Below are 23269 nucleotides of genomic sequence, written 5' to 3'. Positions count from 1 at the left end.
GGCTCCAAATGCAGGTGCATCTGGACTTTCAGGGTAGAGGAGAAGGGGGGGAGGAAGCCTCTCTTATTGGTTGGGCAGCCCCTGCCAGTCAGATGATGTTCACTCCAACCCCCACCCCCACCCGGAAGTATGTTCTGTGAAGCAATTTTTACTGGGCCGGAGAATGTGCTCGTGGAACCGTGCTCCCAGCAAAGCCGATTCCTCTTGAAAAATCCGGTTCTCCTCCATTCGCTTCTCCTTCTGTTGTCGTGGGCCCTGGTGTTTGTGCATGTGGGCGGGTGGGGAAGGAAATTTAGATTAGGAAAATTATCCTAGGGGAGTGTGTTAAATATCCCTCCCCCATCATCAATCCCATCAGTGTTCCCCCACCCTGCTGCTGTTTCTATATGAAATATTGGGAGATCCAGTTGCAGAACTTGTGCTTTGTGTGTAGTTTGGTCCTGAGAACTAAGCCATAGTGAGGAGTTTCACCCCTGCCACAGTGATCTGATATTGGAGAAGTACCAAGTTTGTGCCCTTTCTGGTTGATCAGGCAGCTGGTTGATTGCCCCCCCCCCCCGAGCCTGTTGCAGCAGGGAGCCAGTGTGGTGTGCTGGTTAGACTGTTGGACTGGGACTGGGGAGATTGGGGTTCTAGTTCCCACTGGGCCATGAAGCTCCCTGGGTGACTTTGGGCCAGTCACTGACTCTCAGCCTAACTTACTTCACAGGGTTGTTGTGAGGATAAAATGTAGAGGAGGAGCGCCATGTAAGCCCCTTTGGGTTCCTTGAAGGAGGAAAAAAGGCTCCATTATAGGCTTCATTATAAATGTAATAATAAAAAGGCTACATTATAAATGTAATCATACATACATACATACATACATACATAAAATAACATTAAACCATAGTTTAGTGCTACTTACAAGGTGCTCCTCTACACTTTATCCTCACAACAACCCTGTGAGGTAGGTTAGGCTGAAAGTCAGTGACTGGGCCAAAGTCACCCAGTGTGTATGGAAATCTGGATTAGGGCAATGCCTGCACCTGTCTAAATGGATCACATTTGTTTGAACGGACTGGGTTAGATTCTTAATGGGACTTTTTCTGCCTTGTGTCCCATTACAATCTGTACTATGTTTAGACAGCACAACAGCATACTCTCAGTGGTCACACTGCACTCTTCACTGGGATAAGCCTAAGCATCAGTATTTTTTTGAGATGTGACATATGAATCTTATGTTTTGGGCTGGCTTTTGGAAGAGTTAGGATTTTCAGCACTTGTTATATTGCTATTTATACCTTAACCTACTTTATAAAAATATATCTGTTTATACATTATTGTTATCTGCCTTAAGCTTTCAGAATGGGGAAGCTGCATATTTGAAAAAAGAATGAAAAATATTTTCACAATAATGAGATCTAGAAATCTGCAGTTTAAAAAAGAATGATATTGCTGGTTTTCAGAAATCTAGATCCAAATCAATTTATGGATGGACTTTAAAAGCTGTAGAAAGGTACAGCTGCAGTGCCCTTTCTATTACCCCCTCCCCCATTAATATATTCACAAGCTATTATTCTGTCTCTCTGTTTTGTGTACCTTTCAGCATTTTAGAAAAGCCCATGCCATCATCACTTGATTCCCAATAAGTGTTTAATGTAAAAAAATAACAGTTGATCCATATGCATGCCAGTCTAGATAATCTGGTCAGGGAGACTGATATAAACAAATGTTTTGTAGTGAAACTGATCTATAGCCATTTGAGAAACATTTGTCATTGATTAATTCAAGAAGCTGGCCTGTGGACCGTGGGGTATTGTGGACCTTTCACATAATTTAATAATTAAAATGTCTTGAAGAGCAGCTGTAGATGATTCAGATCTCAGTGGATGAACTTCCAGTAAATTAATAACTGAGGTTTATTAGGAGGTTTAACGCTGGGAAAATATCTGGTTGAGGATTTTAACCATCCAAATTAGTCATGAACATTGGATCTTGCACAGAAACTACTACATGAATGTGAAATAACTCAATTCTGGCATTTTAAAAATATTTCCACTACAGTTTAGATTCTTGGAACTATCCTGGAATTGACACTTATTTTATCTTGATATAGTTACCCTAGTTCTCATGGAGATGGCAAACCTGTATCTTGGCTTTACCAGTGTGGGGATGGAGGCTCACTTGATGGGAAAATACATTTTCATATACAAATAAATAAGGGAGCAATCCTATGGTCCCTAGACAGAGTCTGGGGGGACTATAGGATAATTTGGATTCCTGGATCTGAGGTCAAAGACAGCGCTCCAACCATGGATCCAGGAATCCGTGCTCCCTGCCCCCTCCCCCTCTCAGCTGGCGCGAAGAGAACCAACCATGCCGGTTGCTTCTCTGAGGTCACAAAGGCAACCTCAGAGAGGGGGTAAAGGGGGCAGGCCGGTGGGTGGGGAGGGGAGGGCCTGAGGAAGCCAGGATGTGACATATCTTGAGACCTCCCCAGGCTCCTTCCCTCCTGCACTGTCGCATCCCAGCTAGACAGGCAAAAAAGCCCGTCAAGCCAAAATGCAGAGTGGGAGGCAAAGATTGCCTCCATGGCTCCTCCTGCTCTGCATAGGATGCCTGTAAGCTTCTGAGTTCAGAGGATACAGACATTGCCATAGGATTATGCCCTAAATTAATTAAATACTTGCATATAGAAAGCAAGCATGTCAGGTATAATTATAGGCTAGAACCTTTCTCCCTCTTATGCTAGTTCCATAGATGGAGCAAATTTATTTGTATGGAGGAACATTCAGTCCCATGAGCAGCACCAACTATTCCAACTCCTGTCCCATGTCATGTGACCTGATTTGATACATGGATACAAACTTGAAAATCTAGAAGAATGGATGATTAATATATCAGTCAGAAAGTGTTTTCCAAACATGAAAAGCCTTAACTGAGATTTGGACAATGACTGGATCTTAATTAGTTGACAATCAAGACCTCCAGCAAGTGTCTGAAATGCAGTTACTGCCCTTTGAAAATTTAAGGGAGAGCCATAAACTTTACAGACCAGATGCGAAGATGGCAAAGTTAACATTCTGTTATGAATTCTAGCCCAAACAGAAAGGCAATCTAGTGCAGACATGTGCAGTAGGGGTGCCAACAGGTAAAGTCAGTACTTCCTTTAGGAAAAAAACAACCTGGATCTCCTCCAGCTCCTGGACTGGCTAAAGCTCCAGTGTTCTTCACCATATAACATAGAAGCAACAACCTTGGCTAAAAAGATTTTAAGGGCTGGGAAGGGGGATCCAAGAGGTAGTTAACTGCCTCCTTGAAGTGGGGTGGTGCTACTAGCTTCCTTGAAAGAGGTGGTTGTTTATCCAGTCATTTTAAAAACCCTCTTTGGATCCAGCAGATTTTAACAACTATGGCTCAGTTGCCTATATCCCCCTTTGGGGCCAGGTGAGGGTGGTGGTGGCTCAACTCCAGATGCTTTTGGAGGAAACAGGTTATGTAGACCCATTTCAATTCGGTCTCAGGCCTGAGTTTGGTACTGAAATGGCCCTGGTCACCCTGAGGAGGCTGGGGAGTGCATTTCTCTTGAAAATCCTTGAACTCTTAGTGGCTTTTGATACCATTGACAATGGTATCTTATTGGATAGGTTCTGTGGGTTTGATGTCAGAGGCACACTGATATGGTGGTTCCACTCTTACCTGCAGGGTCAGAAAGTAGCAATGGAGGGAGGTCAGCTTGACCCCAAGATATTTGAACTGCAGGATCCTACAAGGATCTATCTTATCCCCCATCTCTTTAACTTCTATATGAAGCTATTGGGTGATGTCATCAGGGGATTTCGACTGAGGTGAGATGTCATCAATATGCTGATGATACCCTGCTCTACTTCTCCTTGTTATCTGATTCAGGTGAGGCTGTGCAGGTGTTGAATCAGTGTCTGGATTCGGTAACGGGCTGAATGAGGGCCAATAAACTGATGTTGAATCCTGAGGAGACAGAGGCCCTGTGGGTAGGTGGTTCTCACATCTGGGAATCGGGTGTGCAGCCTGTTCATGTTGGGATTGCAGTCCCTTTGAAAGGGCAGGTGCCTCGCTTGAGCAGGTGTATACCTTGAAACAGATTTGTCATTTGATGCCCAAGTGGCCTCAGTGGCTAGAAGTGCCTTTTGCCAGACTTGGCTGCTTTGCCAGCTGTGAACATTGCTAGACCATCCGTGGTGGTTCATGCTCTAGTGACCTCCTGATTGAATTAATGTAATGCATTGTCTGTGAGGCCGACCTTGAAGAAAACTAATATGTTTCAGCTAGTGCAGAGTGCAGTGGCCACAACTGTTACCAGTACAGCCAGGTGGAATGATGCCACTTCAATTCTGAATGAGCTGCACGGATTGCCTATTTGCTTTAAAGCCCAATTCAAGATACTGGTACTTACCTTTAAAGCCCTAAATGGCGTGGAACACAAATATCTGAAGGAGCCGCTCCCCCTATATCAGCCTGCCCATGACCGAAGATAATCCCGGGAGACCCCTCTCCAAGTACCTTGGGTATATTATGTGCCTTCTCCATGGTTGCAGCTCAGTTGTGGAACATCTCTCCATGGAGGCACAAGAAGCGGCACCAACTGAGCAATCACCTCAACACCAGCTCATAACGCGTTTGTTTAACAGGCATTTTTAACTCATTGATAGGATTTGTCTGTGTGTGTGTGTTTTAGTTTGCTGCCTTCCCTTACCGTGATGTTTTTAACTATTTTTATTATTATATATAATATTTTGTATTATAGATGTAGTCATACCTTTCTAGACTTTCCTGATACCTGCAAGGATGAAGGGTTGTTTAAAAATATGTTAATAAATAAAAATATTTAAACACAACATTCCCAGTCTAATTGTTTTTCCTCCTAAGATTCCAAGTCCCCCTCACACAAATACAGCTTTTATCGTAAGTACGTTCTAGTCACAAAACTGCTCCTGATGATACTGTGTTTGTGTTTGTGGGTGTGGGATAGATGAGCAAATATTTGAGTGATAGCCTGAGGTTAATGTCCTTTTCCGTAGCAGAAGTTCCCCTCGAAAATTACTCACATGACTCTCACATCTGTGAATCTATTTCCATGAGAAGTAAATAATTTTGGGAGCTGATCTGTGATGCTAATGAAAAAATCTTTGCCTAAAAGCTTCACCTTATTCCTAGGTGGCTGTTTAGCAAAGGGACCTATAACAGGAGCCAAGTTACTGCTCTGGCAACTCTCTTTATGTCCAGAAGCTTCTGTAGGTACATATCACCCTTTCTGTCTCTTACCCAGCACTGTTCCCTGGCCACATCCAAAGGATACCCACATGATGCTGACCACTTGGATGAGTCACATAAAATTTCCTCCCTAATATGTGGCAATGGCCACTAGCTTAGATGACTTTAAAAGAGGATTAGACAAAGTCATGAAGGTTAAGTCTAGCAAAGACCATTAGCAATGATGGCTAAAGGGAACCTCCATATTCAGAGGAAGTATACTACTGAATATAAGTTGCTAGGGACATATGGTAGAGAAGAGCTGGTATCCTTCATGCCCTATTTGAAGGCTTCCTGGAAGCATGTGGCTGTCTACTGTTGGAAACAGGAAGCTGAACTAGATGGATGCACCTTGGTCTGGTGCAGGATGCCTGCTGATTAGGGATGTCAGAGGATTCCGCCACGGATCTCGGTGAGGCCGAATGCCAGTGCATTCGGCCCCCCGAAATCCATGGCGGAACGGCCTGCCACCCCCCCCGCCCCCGCGGATCCCCCCCGGGACAAGACTTACCTGGGGTGGATGTTCCGGACGGCGGCAGCTCCAGCGGCGGCTGCGGTGGCGGCTGGTCTTCCTACCGGCTGCCGCCGCCGCCGCCATTTGCAGTCTCGTCTTTTTTTTTTTTACATAGATGTGATAGGCTACGTAAAGACTTACGTAGCCTATCACAGCTGGGTTTAAAAAAAAAAACCACGTACGCAAATGGCGGCGGCTATGGCCACCACCATTTGCGTTCCTTATTTTTGGTCGTCTTAGTCTACGTAAATATTTACGTAGACTAAGACAGTGAAAATAAAGGGGAATGCAAATAGTGCCCACTATGCTATTTGCGTTCCCATTTCTTTCTAAATATTTACGTAGACTAAGACGGCAAAAAATAAGGAACGCAAATGGCGGCGCCTGTAGCCGCCGCCATTTGCGCATGCTTTTTTTATTACCCAGAGCCCTCTGCGGCTGGAAATCCGGCTGCGGATAGCCCTGGCCTGAGCCTGGCCAGCTGCTCCGCGGAGCTGCCGCGGAGCACAGCCGGCCGTCAAGGATTCCGCGGGGGGGAGGACCGGATCGCCTCCCCCCCGTCGAGGATTCCGGGGGAAGGGACGGAACACCTCCCCCCCCATGAACAGAATCCACGGAAAGGTAAGTGACTTTCACACATTCCTACGTGTTGATATGATTTCAGCTACCCACCTGGTTGCATCACAACATCCAAGTGTCACATCTCAAATATTGTAATCCCATCCCTAGAAATTTAGGCTAATATTTAAATCAGGGAAGGACAACCTTTTTCAGCCTAAGGGCCAAATTGGTTCTGGGACCATCCCACTCCTGGCATGCAACAAGATTTTGCATTTTTTTAATTTTAAAAGTTCGTACAGTTTGCAATCTCTTCTTCTAAAAAAAATCCTACTGTATGGATTGTGTGCATTTTTTTAATGTACACATTTTTCAAGTATTTTCCATTGCTGCCTGTAATGCAGTTTTGTGTGCATTCTCAAATATATGCATTTTGTGCACACTTTCCCCTAATATGCATATTTTTGTGCACTGTTTTTCCAAGATGAGCTGCATGACAAAACTCGTAAAAATGTGGATTTCGGTATTCAGCTCTGTCTCAGCTCACTTATAGGATTGAGAGGTGTAAATTGGGTAAATCCATTAAAAATACTCAATAGAACGAATTTCTATACAGCCATATAGAAAACACTCTTACAGAAAAGGTTGTAAGCGGCGGCGGCTGGTCTCCTGGCCGGGTGTGGCAGGTGCGGGGGCGGTAGGTGCGGCAGCGGGTGCGGCGGCGGCGGTGGGTGTGGCGGCGGTAGGTGCGGCGGCAGCATAAAAATATTTACATAGGCTAGAACGGCAAAAAATAGCAACTGCAAATGGCGGCCACTGTAGCCGCCGCCATTTGCGTACGCGTTTTTTTTTTACTTTGCCATGATAGGCTACGTAAATATTTACGTAGCCTATCACGGTTAAGTACAGGGACGCAAACGGCGGCAGCTATGGCTGCCACCATTTGCGTCCCTGCTGCCCAGTGGGTGGATGTCTGGCTGCGGGTGGAGCCGGCCGGCGGCTCTGCGGAATGCCCGCGGAGCCGGCCGGGCAGGATTCTGGGGGGAGGGACAGAGCGCCTCCCCCCCCACCGCGAAGCAGATCCGTGAAGCGGTAAGTGACTTTCGTACATCCCTACAGAGGACAATGGTCATGCCTTGCCCAAATCAGTATATCCCTGAATATCAGTGACTGAGGACACACAATAGGGGAAGGCGGTTGCCTTTAAGTCATAAGCTACTTATAGAAACATTTGGCTGGCCACTTTGGAAATAGATGGTTGGACTAGACAGCTCCTTGGTGTGATCCAGGAAGGCTCTTCATATTTTCTTAACTTGAAGCCAACCCTGGGAGAGTCCGATGTTGGTGGCAGAGAGACCAGATTATTTTGAGCAATGTTTTCTCCTCAGCAATGCCATTTCAATTCTCTCACTTGACAGTCCTAGAGTTCAGGCTACCAAGACCTTGGGATCATACTGGATCGATAGTGTAATGAAAATGTTCACTTACTGTGCAGCCGCTGTGGGGAAAAAAGGCAAATTCCTTGAAAACAACACTGTCAGCATCATAATGCCCTTACATTTATGTAGGATGTGCCTCATTTAAAACACCGTGTACATTTTTGGTGAAGACATCTCAAAAGCTTATCCTAAATAAGCTGGCAGGATTTGTCAAGAACAGGGCCAGGAAAGATTTCCCTCATCTATTCCCCCCATGAATGTACAACATGTGAACATTTTCCCCAAGATAGTGAGGGTCGAAACTAAAGTGCTGCTGTGAATGCAGCCTTGGCCTCCTTTCTCTGACAAGTATACAAAGAGAGCTGCTTCTCTGTGACTTAAGTTCCAGCTGGACCTTTCCTCCCACAGCTTTCAGAAAGCCCAGCTGGCATGATATATAACAGGGATAGCAGTAGGGAGAAGGCTTGGGCTGACCCTTGCTCAGCAATTCCTTTTATCATGGCCTTTTGCTTTGGAGCGATCCTCACCATATGGACTCTAACTTGAACTGTTGTATTCTCTCCCTGTGAAATGCCACATCCATCACTTTGCACATCTGAATTTATTGGCACTGCAGCAGTGCGTGTGTTTGTGTAACTGTAATATATTCTTCAGCTACATTCTTGGATCTTAACGGAAGAACATCCCCACCCCTCAAAACTTTGTTCTTTTGAAGGAATGGCATTACATGAGTTACAGCTGCATGTGCATTCTCCTTCAAAGGAGAAAACGGCATTCATTGCCATATTTGTATAATTAAAGAGCCACCAGATGAACTGTGTTTCCTTCGGCGGCAAATACTTTCAAACCTTTATGTTGAGTACAGCAGTAGCTGCACATCAGACAGTCTGTAGACCATGCAGAATTGTTCCCAAATACAATGGAAGCAAGACGTTCCCAGTCTGTTTGAAAAAGGGAAAGAAAGGAAAGGAAAAGGACATTATGTACATGCCTTTTAGAAATCTGGAGGGGGGGGGGTGTCTTCAGATATTTACTTTCTTACCCATTCATCCCCAGTTGTTATTCCCATTCTCCTGAACATATTAATTTTGTTTTCCCACAAACGCCAGCTTCCTTCCTCAGATACCATTCCAGTATTTGTAATAAAAATGTAAATGAATGTAAATAATATCCTGACAGTACAATACTATGCATGTCTACTCAGATTCTCAGAAGCGTACTGGATTGCAGTTAATTGTTTTTTCACATTCACTCCATCCACTCAAGAAGTCAAGCATGAAGAACAGGTCAATGGAGAAAAAGGAAGAGACAGAGTGAGTTCACACGATTGTGGTGTGGCTTGTTAACCCTGCCACCTGCCCTAATTTACCCTCACTGGCACAGCTTGCTATGTCATCTGAATCCAGTGGCATTTGGCATGACTTGTTCGAGGGGGCAGCAACCCTCAAATAATCCATGGGCTGTTGTTGGGTTATTTGAGGGCAGTGCCCCCTCCCCCCAAGCCATGCTACCTGGATTTGGATGACGTGGCAAGTTGTGCGAACAAGGGTAACTGGGGAAATCCAGCTGGCATGTGACCAGCACACAGTGGGGAAAATAAGCCACCATGGCAGATTTCCCTCACTGTGATTGTGCAAACTGGTCTATTGTGGCTATTCCTCCTTCTGGTTTACCACACAACCAAGTGATTTCTGAATGCTCTAGTGGAAAGCCATTGGTTCATAAAGTGCTGCTGCTCAATCCCAGATCACTGATTGGTAAGAGCTCCTTGATCCAGGATTTAATCCTGGGTGAACAAGTTGACCTGACATGTGGAACCAATGGGACCCACAGTTTCCTACCAGGCTTTCAAGTGCAACAGGAGACAAGATCTGATGGGAGCGGTGGGGAAGTCACAGTCATCTATCATGAATCCATCCCATTATTGAAGTACCCTCTTTTGGCTCAGTCTTCTCCCAAAAGAGGGTCTATGACCTCCCTGGCAAAGGCGAAGTGCAGGCTGAAGGGGCAGGATTGCAGCTTGAGATCGATAGGCATATGGTCAAGGAACATCGAATTACTTTGAATGAGTTCAAATTAGGGATGTCAGAGAATTCCGCCACGGATCTCGGGGAGGCCGAATGCCAGCGCATTCGGGCCCCCAAAATCAGTGGAGGAACGGTCTGCCCCCCCACGCCCCCCCCCGGGATGAGACATACCTGGGGCGGATCTTCCTGGTGGTGGCGGCAGCGGCTCCGGCGGCGGTTCAGTACAGCCACCATTTCCACTAAAAATGCACTAACTAGTATGGCCGCCATTTCCACTAAAAAAAAGAAAAGACGTAAAGATTTACGTAGCCTATCACGGCTAGGTTTAAAAAAAAACCTTGATAGGCTATGTAAATGTTTACGTAGCCTACCACAGCTGACTTAAAACAACAACAACAACAATGCGCGTACACAAATGGTGGTGGCCATGGCCGCCGCCATTTGCGTTCCTTATTTTGGCACATCTTAGTCTACGTCAAGATTTACGTAGACTAAGACGGCGAAAATAAGGGGAACGCAAATAGCGTAGCGGACTCTATTTGCGTTCCCCTTATTTTCGCCCTCTTAGTCTACGTAAATCTTGACGTAGACTAAGACGTCCCAAAATAAGGAACGCTAATGGCAGCAGCCGTGACGTTCCTTATTTTGGCACGTCTTAGTCTACGTCAAGATTTACGTCTACGTGTGTTGTTGTTGTTGTTTTAAGTCAGCCGTGATAGGCTACGTAAACATTTACGTAGCCTATCACGGCTGACTGCAGGGATGCAAACGGCGGCGGCTACAGCTGCCGCCATTTGCATCCCTGCTAGCCAGCGGCCGGATGTCCGGCTGCTGGCGGAGCCGGCCGGCGGCTCCGCAGAATGCCTGCGGAGCACAGCTGGCTGGCCAGGATTCCGGGGGGGAGGCACGGAGTGCCTCCCCCCATCCAGGATTCTGGGGGGAGGGACGGAGCGCCATCCCCCCCACCATCAACATAATCCGCGAAAGGTAAGTGACTTTTGTACATCCCTAGTTCAAATCTCCAGGGCCAGATGAACTGCATCCTAGAGTAATAAAGGAATGGCAGAAGAACTCTCAGAACCGCTGTCTAATCTCTTTGAAAAATCATGGAGGACAGGGGAAGTACCAGATGACTGGAGGAGGGCTAACGTTGTCCCTATCTTCAAAAAGGGTAAAAAGGAGGAACCTGGGAGCTACAGACAAGACAGTCTGACATCAATCTCTGGGAAAATTCTGGAGCAGATGATAAAGCAATCCATCTGGAAGCACCTTGAAAACAATGCTGTGACTACTCGACGCCAACATGGATTTGTCAAAAACAAGTCCTGCCAGACAAATCTGACCACATTTTTTGATCAAGTAACATCCCTTGTAGACCGTGGGAATGCTGTAGACATCATATACCTCGACTTCAGCAAAGCTTTCGACAAAGTGCCCCATGATATCCAGATGAGCAAACTAGCTCAAAGTGGGCTAGATGAAACAACAATCCGGTGGATCCACAGTCGGTGACAGAATCGGACTCAAAGAGTGCTTATCAATGGGACCTTCTCAAACTGGGGAGAGGAAACGAGCAGGGTACCGCAGGGCTCAGTCCTGGGCCCAGTGCTCTTCAACATTTGTATTAATGACTTGGAGGAGGAGGTGCAGGGAATGCTGATCAAATTTGCAGATGACACAAAATTGGGTGGGATAGCTAATACTTTGGAAGATAGAAACAAAATTCAAAGTGATCTGGCTAGACTGGAGCGCTGGGCAGAAAACAACAGAATGACATTTAATAGGGATTAAATGCCAAGTCCTGCACCTAGGAAAAAGAAAACAAATGCACAGTTACAAGATGGGGGATAACGTGGCTCAACAACACTACAAGCGAGAAAGATCTTGGCATTGTTGTCGATCACAAGCTGAATATGAGCCAGCAATGTGATGTGGCTGCAAAAAAGGCCAATGCTCTTTTGGGCTGCATTCATAGAAGCATAGCTTCCAAATCCCGGGAAGTACTACTTCCCCTCTACTCGGCACTGGTTAGGCCTCACCTGGAGTACTGTGTCCAGTTCTGGGCACCACTAGGGTTGGCAGAGAATTTCTCCCCAAAACTTCGGGGGGCCGAGCGCCAACGTGTTCGGCCCCCCGAACAAGTTTCGGGGAGAAATTCTCCGCACCCCCACCCGGGACGGGACTTATCTTTGGCGAATGTTCCTCCCGGCGGCGGGTCCGGCCGGCGGTTCGGCAGGTGTTCGTGCAGGGCGGGAGCGGCAGCCGGTCTTTCGACCGGCTGCCGCCGCCTCCATTCCAAGAAAAGAAAAGAAAAAAAAACGCCCCCGTGATAGGCTACGTGACGATTAACGTAGCCTATCACGGCTAGATTTGCAAAGTCAGCTGTGATAGGCTACGTAAATCGTCACGTAGCCTATCACGGGTGACTTTAAAAAAAAAAAAAAGCGCGTACGGATAATGGCGGCCCCCATAGGGAGCCGCCATTCCCGTTCCTTATTTGGTCGCTGTAGTCTACGTAAAGATTTACGTAGACTACGGCGAAAATAAGGGCAACGCAAATAGCCCTTATAAATAGTAAATAAAGTAAAGTAAATAGTAAATAGTAAATAGTAAAGTAAATAGTAAATAGTAAATAAAGATTTACGTAGACTACAGCGACCAAATAAGGAACGCCAATGGCGGCTCCCTATGGGGGCCGCCATTTGCATACGCGCTTTTTTTTTTTTTTAAGTCACCCGTGATAGGCTACGTGACGATTCACGTAGCCTATCACGGCTGACTTTGCAGATCTAGCCGTGATAGGCTACGTTAATTGTCACGTAGCCTATCACGGGGGCGTTTTTTTTTTTTTTTTTAACTTTTTAGTTCGCGGCCGGGCGAGGCGAGGCGCCTCCTCCCCGGCCTGAATTTTGGCCGGGCGAGGCGGGAAGCCTCCCCCCCAGCCTGAATTTCGGCGAGGCGGGAAGCCTCCCCCCCAGCCTGAACTTCTCAGGGGGAGCAGCGAAGCGCCTCCCCCCCACCGCGAAAAGCTTCGAGGACAGGTAAGTGACTTTCGTCCATCCCTAGGCACCACACTTGAAGAAGGATGCAGACAAACTGGAGAGGGTTCAGAGGAGGGCAACAAAGATGATCAGGGGACTGGAAACAAAGCCCTATGAAGAGAGACTGAAAGAACTGGGCATGTTTAGCCTTGAGAAGAGAAGACTGAGGGGAGATATGATAGCACTCTTCAAGTACTTGAAAGGTTGTCACAGAGAAGAAGGCCAGGATCTCTTCTCGATCATCCCAGAGTGCAGGACACAGAATAATGGGCTCAAGTGACAGGAAGCCAGATTCCGGCTGAACATCAGGAAAATTTCCTGACTCACTGTTAGAGCAATACGACAATGGAACCAATGACCTAGGGAGGTGGTGGGCTCTCCCACACTGGAGGCATTCTATCAAGACGAGGCTGGACAGCCACCTGTCAGGGATGCTCTGACTTGGATTCCTGCATTGAGCAGGGGTTGGACTCGATGGCCTTTTAGGCCCCTTCCAACCCTACTATTCTATGATTCTTTATCAGTTTCCAAGATTTGACTGTATGCACCTGGTGGTGGGGCATGAAGACCAGATTGGGATTCCATTGGTGTACCACCCACCCTGACCACCCCAAAATCCATCCTGACAGAAGTAGTTGTGGAGCTGGTGTTTACTTCCCCCAGACAGATTATTGGGTGACTTCATCATTCATGTGACACCCCTCATTAGGAACAGCTCAGGATTTCATGGCTTCTATGGCTGCCATGGGCCTGTATCAATATCTGGCCCCCCACATATAGCTAGGCATATTCTCAATCTGTTTTTTGCTGGCCAGGATGAAAGTGATCTGTGCAGGGCCAGCCCTACCATTAGACAGAGTGAGGCAGTTGCCTCAGGTGGCAGGTGCTGGGAGGCAGCAGCAAGATGCTGGAGGAAAGAGCTGAGTGCCAAGCAGCCTGCCCTGTGCCCCATAAGCTAACCTGTTGCCTTCTGATGCAGTGGAGGATGCTGTTCCATTGTCAGTGTTGAAGAAACAGTCCAGTCAGCTTTTGTACATGGAATAGGAGAGGGCGCCATCTTGCTCTTTTCCTCATGCAGCAAAATGTCTTGAACCAGCCCTGGATCTGTGGGTAGGGAGTAATAAAGAACTCCATTGTCATGGACAGATCAGTACCTAATAGGTTTTAGATTTTCTGAATCTGAACCTCTGCAAGGCAGGGGGTGGGGGACCTATTAAGATGGTCCATGCCCCAGAGACTAGTGAATTGATGAGGATTCCTGAATGCTTTGAGGGATTTCCAGCTGCTAGAATGGTTGATCCAGATGAAGCCCTGGCTGGAATTAGAAGGTGACCTGAGCAGCTGCCATGATCACTCATAGTCATAAGCGCCTTCTCCTATTTTGCAGAGCTCAGGATACTTGGTTTTCTGAAGAGCATAGGGCAAGGAAGGGCTTAGGCAGATGGCTAAAGCATCAGCTGAAGAAGGTCCATAATGAATCTGATCAATAGTAGGCTAGAGTCCATTTTAAGGCCTATTCTGTGATGGCAGCGAAGAAGTTGTTCTTTGCCACTGCTGCATCAGCACAGAGTCATCCAGCTGAGTTGTTTTGAGTTGTAAAGGGGCTACTTCCTGGGCCCGAGGGTAATGAGGGGCATCCACTTGTCCAGTTTTGATAGAGGAGTTTGGTCTTGTTCAACATGAGTATGTTGTGGATAAGTTGCTTGGAGGAATGATGCCAACCACTTGTTTGCTGGACCCTTTGCCATCCTCTGTGAGTGGATGCTTGAAGGTTCAAATCTCTACTCAGCCATGAAGCTCACTGGTTAACCCTCGGGCTAGTTTCAGCCTAACCTACCTTACAGGGTTGTTGTTAATTTGTTTAATAAACCTACAGTTCTTGTGCTGTATGTATAATTTTAATGCAGTTTAACATGATCATAAACATTAATAGGCAATCGTATATATGCCAGAAATAAGTACAAGTGAGTTCAATAAGACTTACTCCCAGGCAAGTAGGTATAGGATTGCAGCCCAAGTTATCAAAAAAAATGTAAGTTATTAGATATCATTTTCTAAAATAGTTATAATATTAGCTATTTAAGAAACGTATAGTGATATTATGTTTTAAACCAATGTGTTACAGCAACCCATTAGTATGCAGTTTTATGTAAATAATAAGTGAAATATCAAAGCAAGAAACTATTTTTAAAAATTTAAATCAGTTATTTAAATTGGCATTTTTATTGGTGATTTAAATCCACCCTGAGCAAGAACAAAAAGCTGATTTTTACTAAATAAAGAAGAGAAGAAGCTAATCAGATTGATAATTGAAGAGCATTCCAGGCATATGTGAAGCAACAAATTAAAAGAACAATGGTGGAAAAAAACATGTGAGATATGAGATGGGAGAAGAAGATTAGTACCTGAAAAGGAGGAATAGAAAGAGAAAATACAAAGAGAAAGCAAAGATAAGCGGAATAAGGGATAGCAAAGACTGAGGCCAAGAAAACATTTTAAAACAAAAGAAAATGGTCATTCATTCTGTAGTTTAAGTACTTGTTGATCCTACAGGATGGATATGTTCCACTACTTCCAAAGAGAATAAGTAGGCCAAAAAAGGAAATGTATTTGTTTCAGAATGTCTGACATGATCTATATAATCCTATGTCAACATGATGACATACAGTTCACTTTGTGGCTTCATTTTTACTCTGAGGATTTCCTTCATGCAGAGATTACCAATGGAAATTGCTTTTCTTGTGGAAGATGGGGAGGGGGCTGTAATTCAGTGGTAGAGCACTACATGGAAGATCCCAGCTTTCACACCCATGTCTCCTATTAAAAGTATTGTGGACACAGGGTGGTGGCAGGGAATGAAGGGGGCAATTCAACAGAAAATGGACTCTACTTCTCCCTCTTTAAAAATGCACCCCATCCCCCAATGCTTGTTGATGCGTACTATTTAATGCCACAAATAGGCCTGCAACACAAACTTTGGGGATGCTAACTTACACCATTTCTTTTTCTAGGGGTGTGTTTCCACCCTTTCAGCTTCATTGTCTTTGCAACTTTGTTGCGATCTTTCCCCAGTCGCATCTTCTCCTCTTCCATTTTCCACAGCCCTTTAAGTCCCGGCTTATCATCGCTGTAGCCTGGGGCTCTGTGCTGTTTTCCACTGAGCTCTAATTGAATTATTTCCTTGGTGGCTGCCTGGAGTCTGAGTGGGGACTGGGCTGGGTCTGATTACCTCATCCGTGTTCCCTCATCCTCAGCTATGTTTCCAGGACAACGGAAGGAGAAGCTAATGGAGGAGTACCGGATTTTTTAAAAAGGAATCAGTCTTGCTTTGAAGAGAGGCTTCCCCCCGTCCCCCCCTTTCTCCTTTTTCTTGAAAGTCCAGATGCACCTGCATTTCAGGAGCAAGCCTCACTGAGCACAATGGGAGTTACTTCTGAGGAGACACTAATGGGTTTCTTGTGGGAAAGAGAGCAAAACTAGCCCCCATTTTAATGCACAGGATCTCTGTATGGAAGCTGTGAATGAGTTACATCCTAAGGCAATGGACCAAATCCTCAAGATCGGGCTTAATCGTATTTAAAGAATTGGGCTTTGATATGTGCAGTGTCAATTGAGGGGCTTCTCTGTTATTACTGTGGTCATTGAGAGGGCAAGCCTCATTCAGCACAACAGGAGAAAACACCCCTTGGCTGAATCTACACATAGCAGTTATACCGTTATCATACTGTTATCATAACTATTGGTACACGTGATACCAATGGGCACTAATAGTTATGATAACGGTATGATAATGGTATAACTGCTATCTGTAGGTTCAGCTCTTGACTGGGGTCATGGGCTGTGTTCTAGGGCTTATCTTCAACGATGCTTTAAAAATATTTCTTTTAATAGTATTTCTTTTTAATCAGGGTTGACAAACAGCTTTGTTTTGTTTCTTTGCTCTAACTTATCAGAAATGTAGAAGCACTTGTGGAGCATGAAATGTCAGCGTAGTTGTGTGCTTCACAGCTGAAATAATACATATGGCTACCTAAGGAGAAGGGGCATAAGACCATTAAGTCCAGGGTCTAAAATTACCTGGCTGCACAACTCCACAGGCCGACACGCAAGTACAGGCACGACCCCACACCTGTGAGAGGGAAGTGCCATTGCCCAGCCCTAGATCCTTGACGATACATTGGTGTGGATTTAGCTAGGAGCTGTAGGTGGCAAGTGGTTCTGTTGAAGTGGAAAGTTCTGTCACTTTCTCTTATAGAATCATAGAATAGTAGGGTTGGAAGGGGCCTACAAGGCCATCGAGTCCAACCCCCTGCTCAATGCAGGAATCCAAGTCAGAGCATCCCTGACAGATGGCTGTCCAGCCTCGTCTCGAACGCCTCCAGCGTGGGAGAGCCCACCACATCCCTAGGTCATTGGTTCCATTGTCGTATTGCTCTAACAGTAAGGAAGTTTTTCCTAATGTTCAGGCAGAATCTGGCTTCCTGTCACTTGAGCCCATTATTCCGTGTCCTGCACTCTGGGATGATCAAGAAGAGATCCTGGCCTTCTTCTCTGTGACAACCTTTCAAGTACTTGAAGAGTGCTATCATATCTCCCCTCAGTCTTCTCTTCTCAAGGCTAAACATGCCCAGTTCTTTCAGTTTCTCTTCACAGGGCTTTGTTTCCAGTCCCCTGATCATCTTTGTTGCCCTCCTCTGAACCCTCTCCAGTTTGTCTGCATCTAGGGGTGGATGAAAGTCACTTACCTGTCGTCGAAGCTTGTTCGCGGTGGGGGGGAGGCGCTTCACTGCTCCCCCCGCGAAGTTCAGGCTGGGGGGGGAGGCTTCCCGCCTCACCCGGCCGAAATAGCGTTGCCCTTATTTTCGCCGTAGTCTACGTAAATCTTTACGTAGACTACAGCGACCAAATAAGGAACGGGAATTGCGGCTCCCTATGGGGACCACCATTATCCATACGTGCTTTTTTTTTTTTTAAAGTCACCCGTGATAGGCTACGTGACGATTTACGTAGCCTATCACGGCTGACTTTGCAAATCTAGCCGTGATAGGCTACGTTAATTGTCACGTAACCTATCACGGGGGCGTTTTATTTTTTTATTTTTTTGGAATGGCGGTGGCGGCAGCCGGTCGAAAGACCAGCTGCCGCTCCCGCCCCGCACGAACACCCGCCGAACCGCCGGCCGGACCTGCCGCCGGGAAGGACATTCACCAAAGGTAAGTCCCGTCCCGGGGGGGGGGGTTGCGGGGGGCGGGGGTGTGCGGAGAATTTCTCCCCGAAACTTGTTCGGGGGGCCGAACACGTTGGCGCTCGGCCCCCCGAAGTTTCGGGGAGAAATTCTCCGCCATCCCTATCTGCATCCTTCTTCAAGTGTGGTGCCCAGAACTGGACACAGTACTCCAGATGAGGCCTAACCAGTGCTGAGTAGAGGGGAACTAGTACTTCCCGGGATTTGGAAGCTATGCTTCTATGAATGCAGCCCAAAAGAGCATTGGCCTTTTTTGCAGCCACATCACATTGTTGACTCATATTCAGCTTGGGATCGACAACAATTCCAAGATCTTTCTCGCTTGTAGTGTTGTTGAGCCACGTATCCCCCATCTTGTAACTATGCATTTGGTTTCTTTTTCCGAGGTGCAGAACTTGGCATTTATCTCTATTAAATGTCATTCTGTTGTTTTCTGCCTAACACTCCAGTCTGTCCAGATCACTTTGAATTTTGTTTCTGTCTTCCAAAGTATTAGCTATCCCGCCCAATTTTGTGTCATCTGCAAATTTGATCAGCATTCCCTGCACCTCGTCCTCCAAATCATTAATAAAAATGTTGAAGAGCACTGGGCCTAGGACTGAGCCCTGTGGTGCCCCGCTCGTTACCTCTCCCCAGTTTGAGAAGGTCCCATTGATAAGCACTCTTTGAGTCCGATTCTGTTGCCAACTGTGGATCCACCGGATCGTTGTTTCATCTAGCCCACTTTGAGCTAGTTTGCTCATCAGGATATCATGGGGCACCTTGCCGAAAGCTTTGCTGAAGTCGAGGTATATGATGTCTACAGCATTCCCACAGTCTACAAGGGAAGTTACTTGATCAAAAAATGAGATCAGATTTGTCTGGCAGGACTTGCTTTTGACAAATCCAAGAAGTTTTTGACAAATCTTCTTGGTCTGTCCTGTAGTAGATAAACCCTAGACACCAGTTTGGCCTTGTTGATCTGCCTTTTCACTTTATTGGGTGGCTATTCTAGTCTAAGAAATGCCTAATAAATCCTTGTGAATCTCTGGCCAAAGGGTCAGAGTACATGTGGTTGCACAGCAGGGTTTGGCTGTAGATAATGGATTTTGTGGTGTGGAAGCTAGAAAGCATGAAGGTATGTATAGTGGTCAGAAGTTGGGCTGACCATGGAATGAATGGGAGAAGGGTACTTACCATCATAAGTCATCGGCAGGCCAGCTGCCAGGTGCCCCAGCTACTGAACCATGCTTCAGATTTGGTTCTGGCCTGGCTGGTCCAGGAAAAAGGGAAGTTAGGAACTTCCTTCAGTAATTTCAAGGAAAACACAAGCATGTTGTCTGGTTTTCCAAGAATAACATGGTTAATCCCTTCCTCTTGCTGAACAGCTAGGCTGAAACTGAGGCCAATAGTGGCACCTGATAAGTGGAAGAAACAAGAAGAAGTGACGATGTTGGCACTGTGGTGCCAAGATGGGGGGCAATACATCTGGACTTGAGTTGGCTACTCCCGTACCAAGGACCAGTTCTGGAACTAGATCAAACTACTTTGTCTTCTGAACAGCAACTTTTTCTGTGATATGCAATGAGCCTATGCAGAGTGCCTAATTAATCATTGGTTTCTGCCTAAATAGATGTTCTAGTGAAGTTGAAGCCTTATGATCCTGCAGCTGCCTCCCATTCCTGATCTCATCGAGCCAATTTTCAAATACATTCTGCAAGCAATTATTAATGAAGCTGCACTGATTAGCCTCAAATGTGCATGCATTGTGCGTATAACTGAACTCTTCAGATGGTGCTCAAGTTCTGAATTTTAAATGATCTGGAACTCTTTATTTCCAACTGGTTTGCTTTTGACATTTGTGCAATTTTGTTATAAAAAATGTGTTGTTTTTTCATTCATGACCTCAGAATTCACTGCCTTACATAGTACGCACTAAGTTAATTGAAATGGGAGGGAGAAATAGTTTGAACATTTGAAGCACTTTCAGTTGAATGGAATGAGGCATCTCTATTTTCACAAAGGCAACCCTTTAAATTTTGGACACAGGATACTTGGGCCCAACTGTGCTTTGCATCTTAGCATAAAGCCCCATACTGGTATAGCTGGATGAATCTACGGATTAATGGGGCTGATATCCATTTTGTGCCTTATCAGTAAAAGACTCTCAGGAAGTAGGGGAAGACAGACTTGGTTATCACTTTCATTGGAAGGTACTTGGGATGTTAGTAGAGCTCTGAGGTGTTGTATCTTCACCTCTAGCTGGTTACATGGGAGATAGGAAGTTTATTCCGCCTACAGCTTTTCTCTTATAGGAGAGGTTGTGGTGACAGAATCTCCTTGTTCTAGTAACAAACTCAGTCTGAGTGGTCCATGAATGAACACCAGTGACATTTTTTGCAATAAAGATACAGTACTGTATTATGGTATTTATTTTATACATGCTTGAAATCAGTAATCTAATAGCAAATTCAGCAACATCATGATATATATATGGTTCCTGGATTTGAGTTCATTCAGTGGATTTTCTGTTTAGATTTCAGTAGAAATGTAATTTTCTCTGACAATATCTCTGTTTCTTTTCAGATCTAAAAACGGGTGTTTTGAAACAGTAGCCAACCCACCAACCAAAGAAAATGAGGAGACATCGATATTTGCCCTTAGCAACAATCTTTTGTCTTTTACTCTCAGGCTATCATAAGGCTGATGCCCAGAAGCAGGAAGCTAGTAAGTTTCTTCCATCTTTAAGTAATTTAATATTTTTAGAATTCAGGACATGTTCTGAAGTTGTCCTTGGAAATTCTGAAGGGGAAAAATGTATATTTGGGCCCTAACAAATGTTTGTTCAAATATATTGTAGCAATCACAGCGTTATATTCTTAAACCTGTGTAGCGTTTACATAAGCACATTTGCTGCATGTGATCTTTGTGAATGGAGCAGTTGCCTTTGGTGTAGTCTGTTTTTCCTCATATATGGCCCATGCTTACTGGTGAAGATAGCATGTTTCTTGGTATACAGATAAAGCATAGGAAAAATATGGAAGTTGTTGGCAATGGAAGCCACTTCCTCCTTTGTCTCTGATTTTAATCATAACAACACACACAAAAGTAAACTATTTCCCCCCAAAAGGGCATACATCTAGTCTGGGACCAGATTCTTCTCCTGTTATAAGTAGCCAAGTATTAGTAAATATTGGAAAGCTATTGCATGGGGATCACTGTAGTACATCTTTACACCAATCTTAAACACTTCTACTGATGACTGACTTACAGTGCCAAGGTCACATTCCTGTAACACTGATGCAGTTCAGAGATACTTACTTTGCCTAAGCCAGGCTAAGAACTTTGAAGGCCCATAAAATTAGAGGTGAGCTTTTAAAGCCCCTGAATTCTTCTCTGGCTTGGATCAAAATTCAAGTTGGAGAATAATTACAGCTTCTTCCTCTCTGTCGCCGCCAGCCCCTGCTCTCCCCAGAAGCCCTTCCTGTCAGCCTCCAGCCCCACAAACACCTTCCCCTTCCCTTTGCCTATTTGTCAAATGGTAGTGGGAGCTGCAGCCATAGCATGTAGGGAGGCAGGCAGGTTTTTCTCTTCCCTCCTCCCTCCTTCCCTCTCTGTTGCAATGTCCTGCTGGGTAGCAACACTCCAAGGCACAAATTCCAAGGGACAATGGGAGAGATAGTTTTCCCAAGGGTTACTGTAACTTAGGGTGTCATGGTAACAGAGGGATCGAGGAAAAGGGAAGGAGAAACCCATCTTCCTCTCATTTGGGAGTTCCTGAATGATGTTGTAAAACCACTAGATGTGTGGATGGAAATAATTTTTGGTTTGGTCTGGTCCAGCCGAGATACAGAGTTCCAGTTGTACCCTTGCACTCATACTGTACAAGATGTCCTCATACGTAACACTTGCCTTATAAGAACCAAGAAAAACTCCCTCTTTTCCTCTCCCCACTCCCCGCTGCTATTGCTCCCACTACCACTTCATACATAAGTAAAGGTAACAGGGAAGGGGGGGCTGAGGGGCTAGTAGGGTTGGGGGCTTTTCCCAAGCCCTTGGATTGGCACAGAAAATGATCCAATTTTGTCCATTTTTTTTTTTTCAGAGGAACACAGATTGTTAAACCAGTGTGAGCTTTGGAGAGCTCACCCATATCTAGTTCAATGTCGTATTTTGCAACATTGTGCTGATGTAGCATTTGGGATCATTTTTCCTACAGCACTAGTTATTTGGAGATTCACAAGTGTAGGATAAGGCCATTAATAATCATGCAAGCAGATTAGCTTCAGTTACCACAATAAAATCAACATTCAAATGGAAACTGTCAATGTATTCCTCTGTGAACTATTAAAAATATTTCTCAATGAACTATTAGATCAATATACTTTGAGTTTAATTTATACTCCATGAGGTAATTGGGGAAGAATAGAAAGAAGAACAAGAATGCACTTACACAACATATTTTCACATATGCATAGTCAAGGGAATCACACTAGAATTGTACTGTATCTGGAGAATATTACATTGGAACCATTTCTAACTCAACAAGGGAAAACCTGTTTCTATAAGCTACATTACTAAGGTTAAAATTATAGCATCACTAACATATATTCAATGATGTATAAGTGATCTGTTAGAATGAGCTTTCTTTTCGTCCTCCTGCCCCTGTTTAATGGGTCTATGCATTTATGAGCTCTATGCTGCTGATGATGCAAAAGAAGGGCATGACTGTCAATGGTAGGACACGACTTTTTTTCCACTGACCTCTGGAAAATCATAAATCAATGTGTTTTTTTAAAGATGTCAAAATCGGTGCTGCTGCTGATATAATATTTCTAGTGGATTCCTCTTGGAGCATTGGAAAGGAACATTTCCAACTTGTTCGGGAGTTTCTGTATGATGTTGTAAAACAATTAGATGTGGGTGAAAATGATTTTCGGTTTGGTCTGGTCCAGTTCAGCGGAAACCCACATACAGAGTTCCAGTTAAACACGTACCATACTATGCAAGATGTCCTCTCCCATATTTCACACATGCCTTATATGGGGGGTGGAACCAAGACTGGACAAGGATTAGAGTTCCTAATTCGGAACCATCTAACTAAAGCTGCTGGAAGCAGAGTGAGTGATGGCACCCCACAGGTTATTATAGTGTTAACGGATGGACGATCCCAAGATGATGTGACTCTACCATCATCT

The 23269-nt window shown here is 45.2% G+C and overlaps 1 protein-coding gene across 1 annotated transcript in view; it reads left to right on the top strand.

Moving 5' to 3' along the window:
- COL6A3 (collagen type VI alpha 3 chain) overlaps nt 1-23269 on the top strand; it is a 157600-nt gene that overhangs the window by 16129 nt on the left and 118202 nt on the right. The window contains exon 2 of the mRNA XM_084820265.1: nt 20658-20798. Coding sequence (XP_084676391.1) covers nt 20708-20798 — 91 coding nt within the window. The 5' untranslated portion in view covers nt 20658-20707. The remainder of the gene's footprint in view (nt 1-20657; nt 20799-23269) is intronic.

This window comes from Heloderma suspectum, chromosome 1 (genome assembly GCF_057233095.1).
Source record: "Heloderma suspectum isolate Gila_16-S chromosome 1, 16-S_ref, whole genome shotgun sequence".
Lineage (NCBI taxonomy): Eukaryota > Metazoa > Chordata > Lepidosauria > Squamata > Helodermatidae > Heloderma > Heloderma suspectum.
The sequence above is the reverse complement of the archived record's forward strand: the minus strand, read 5'-3'. Positions and strand labels throughout refer to the sequence as shown.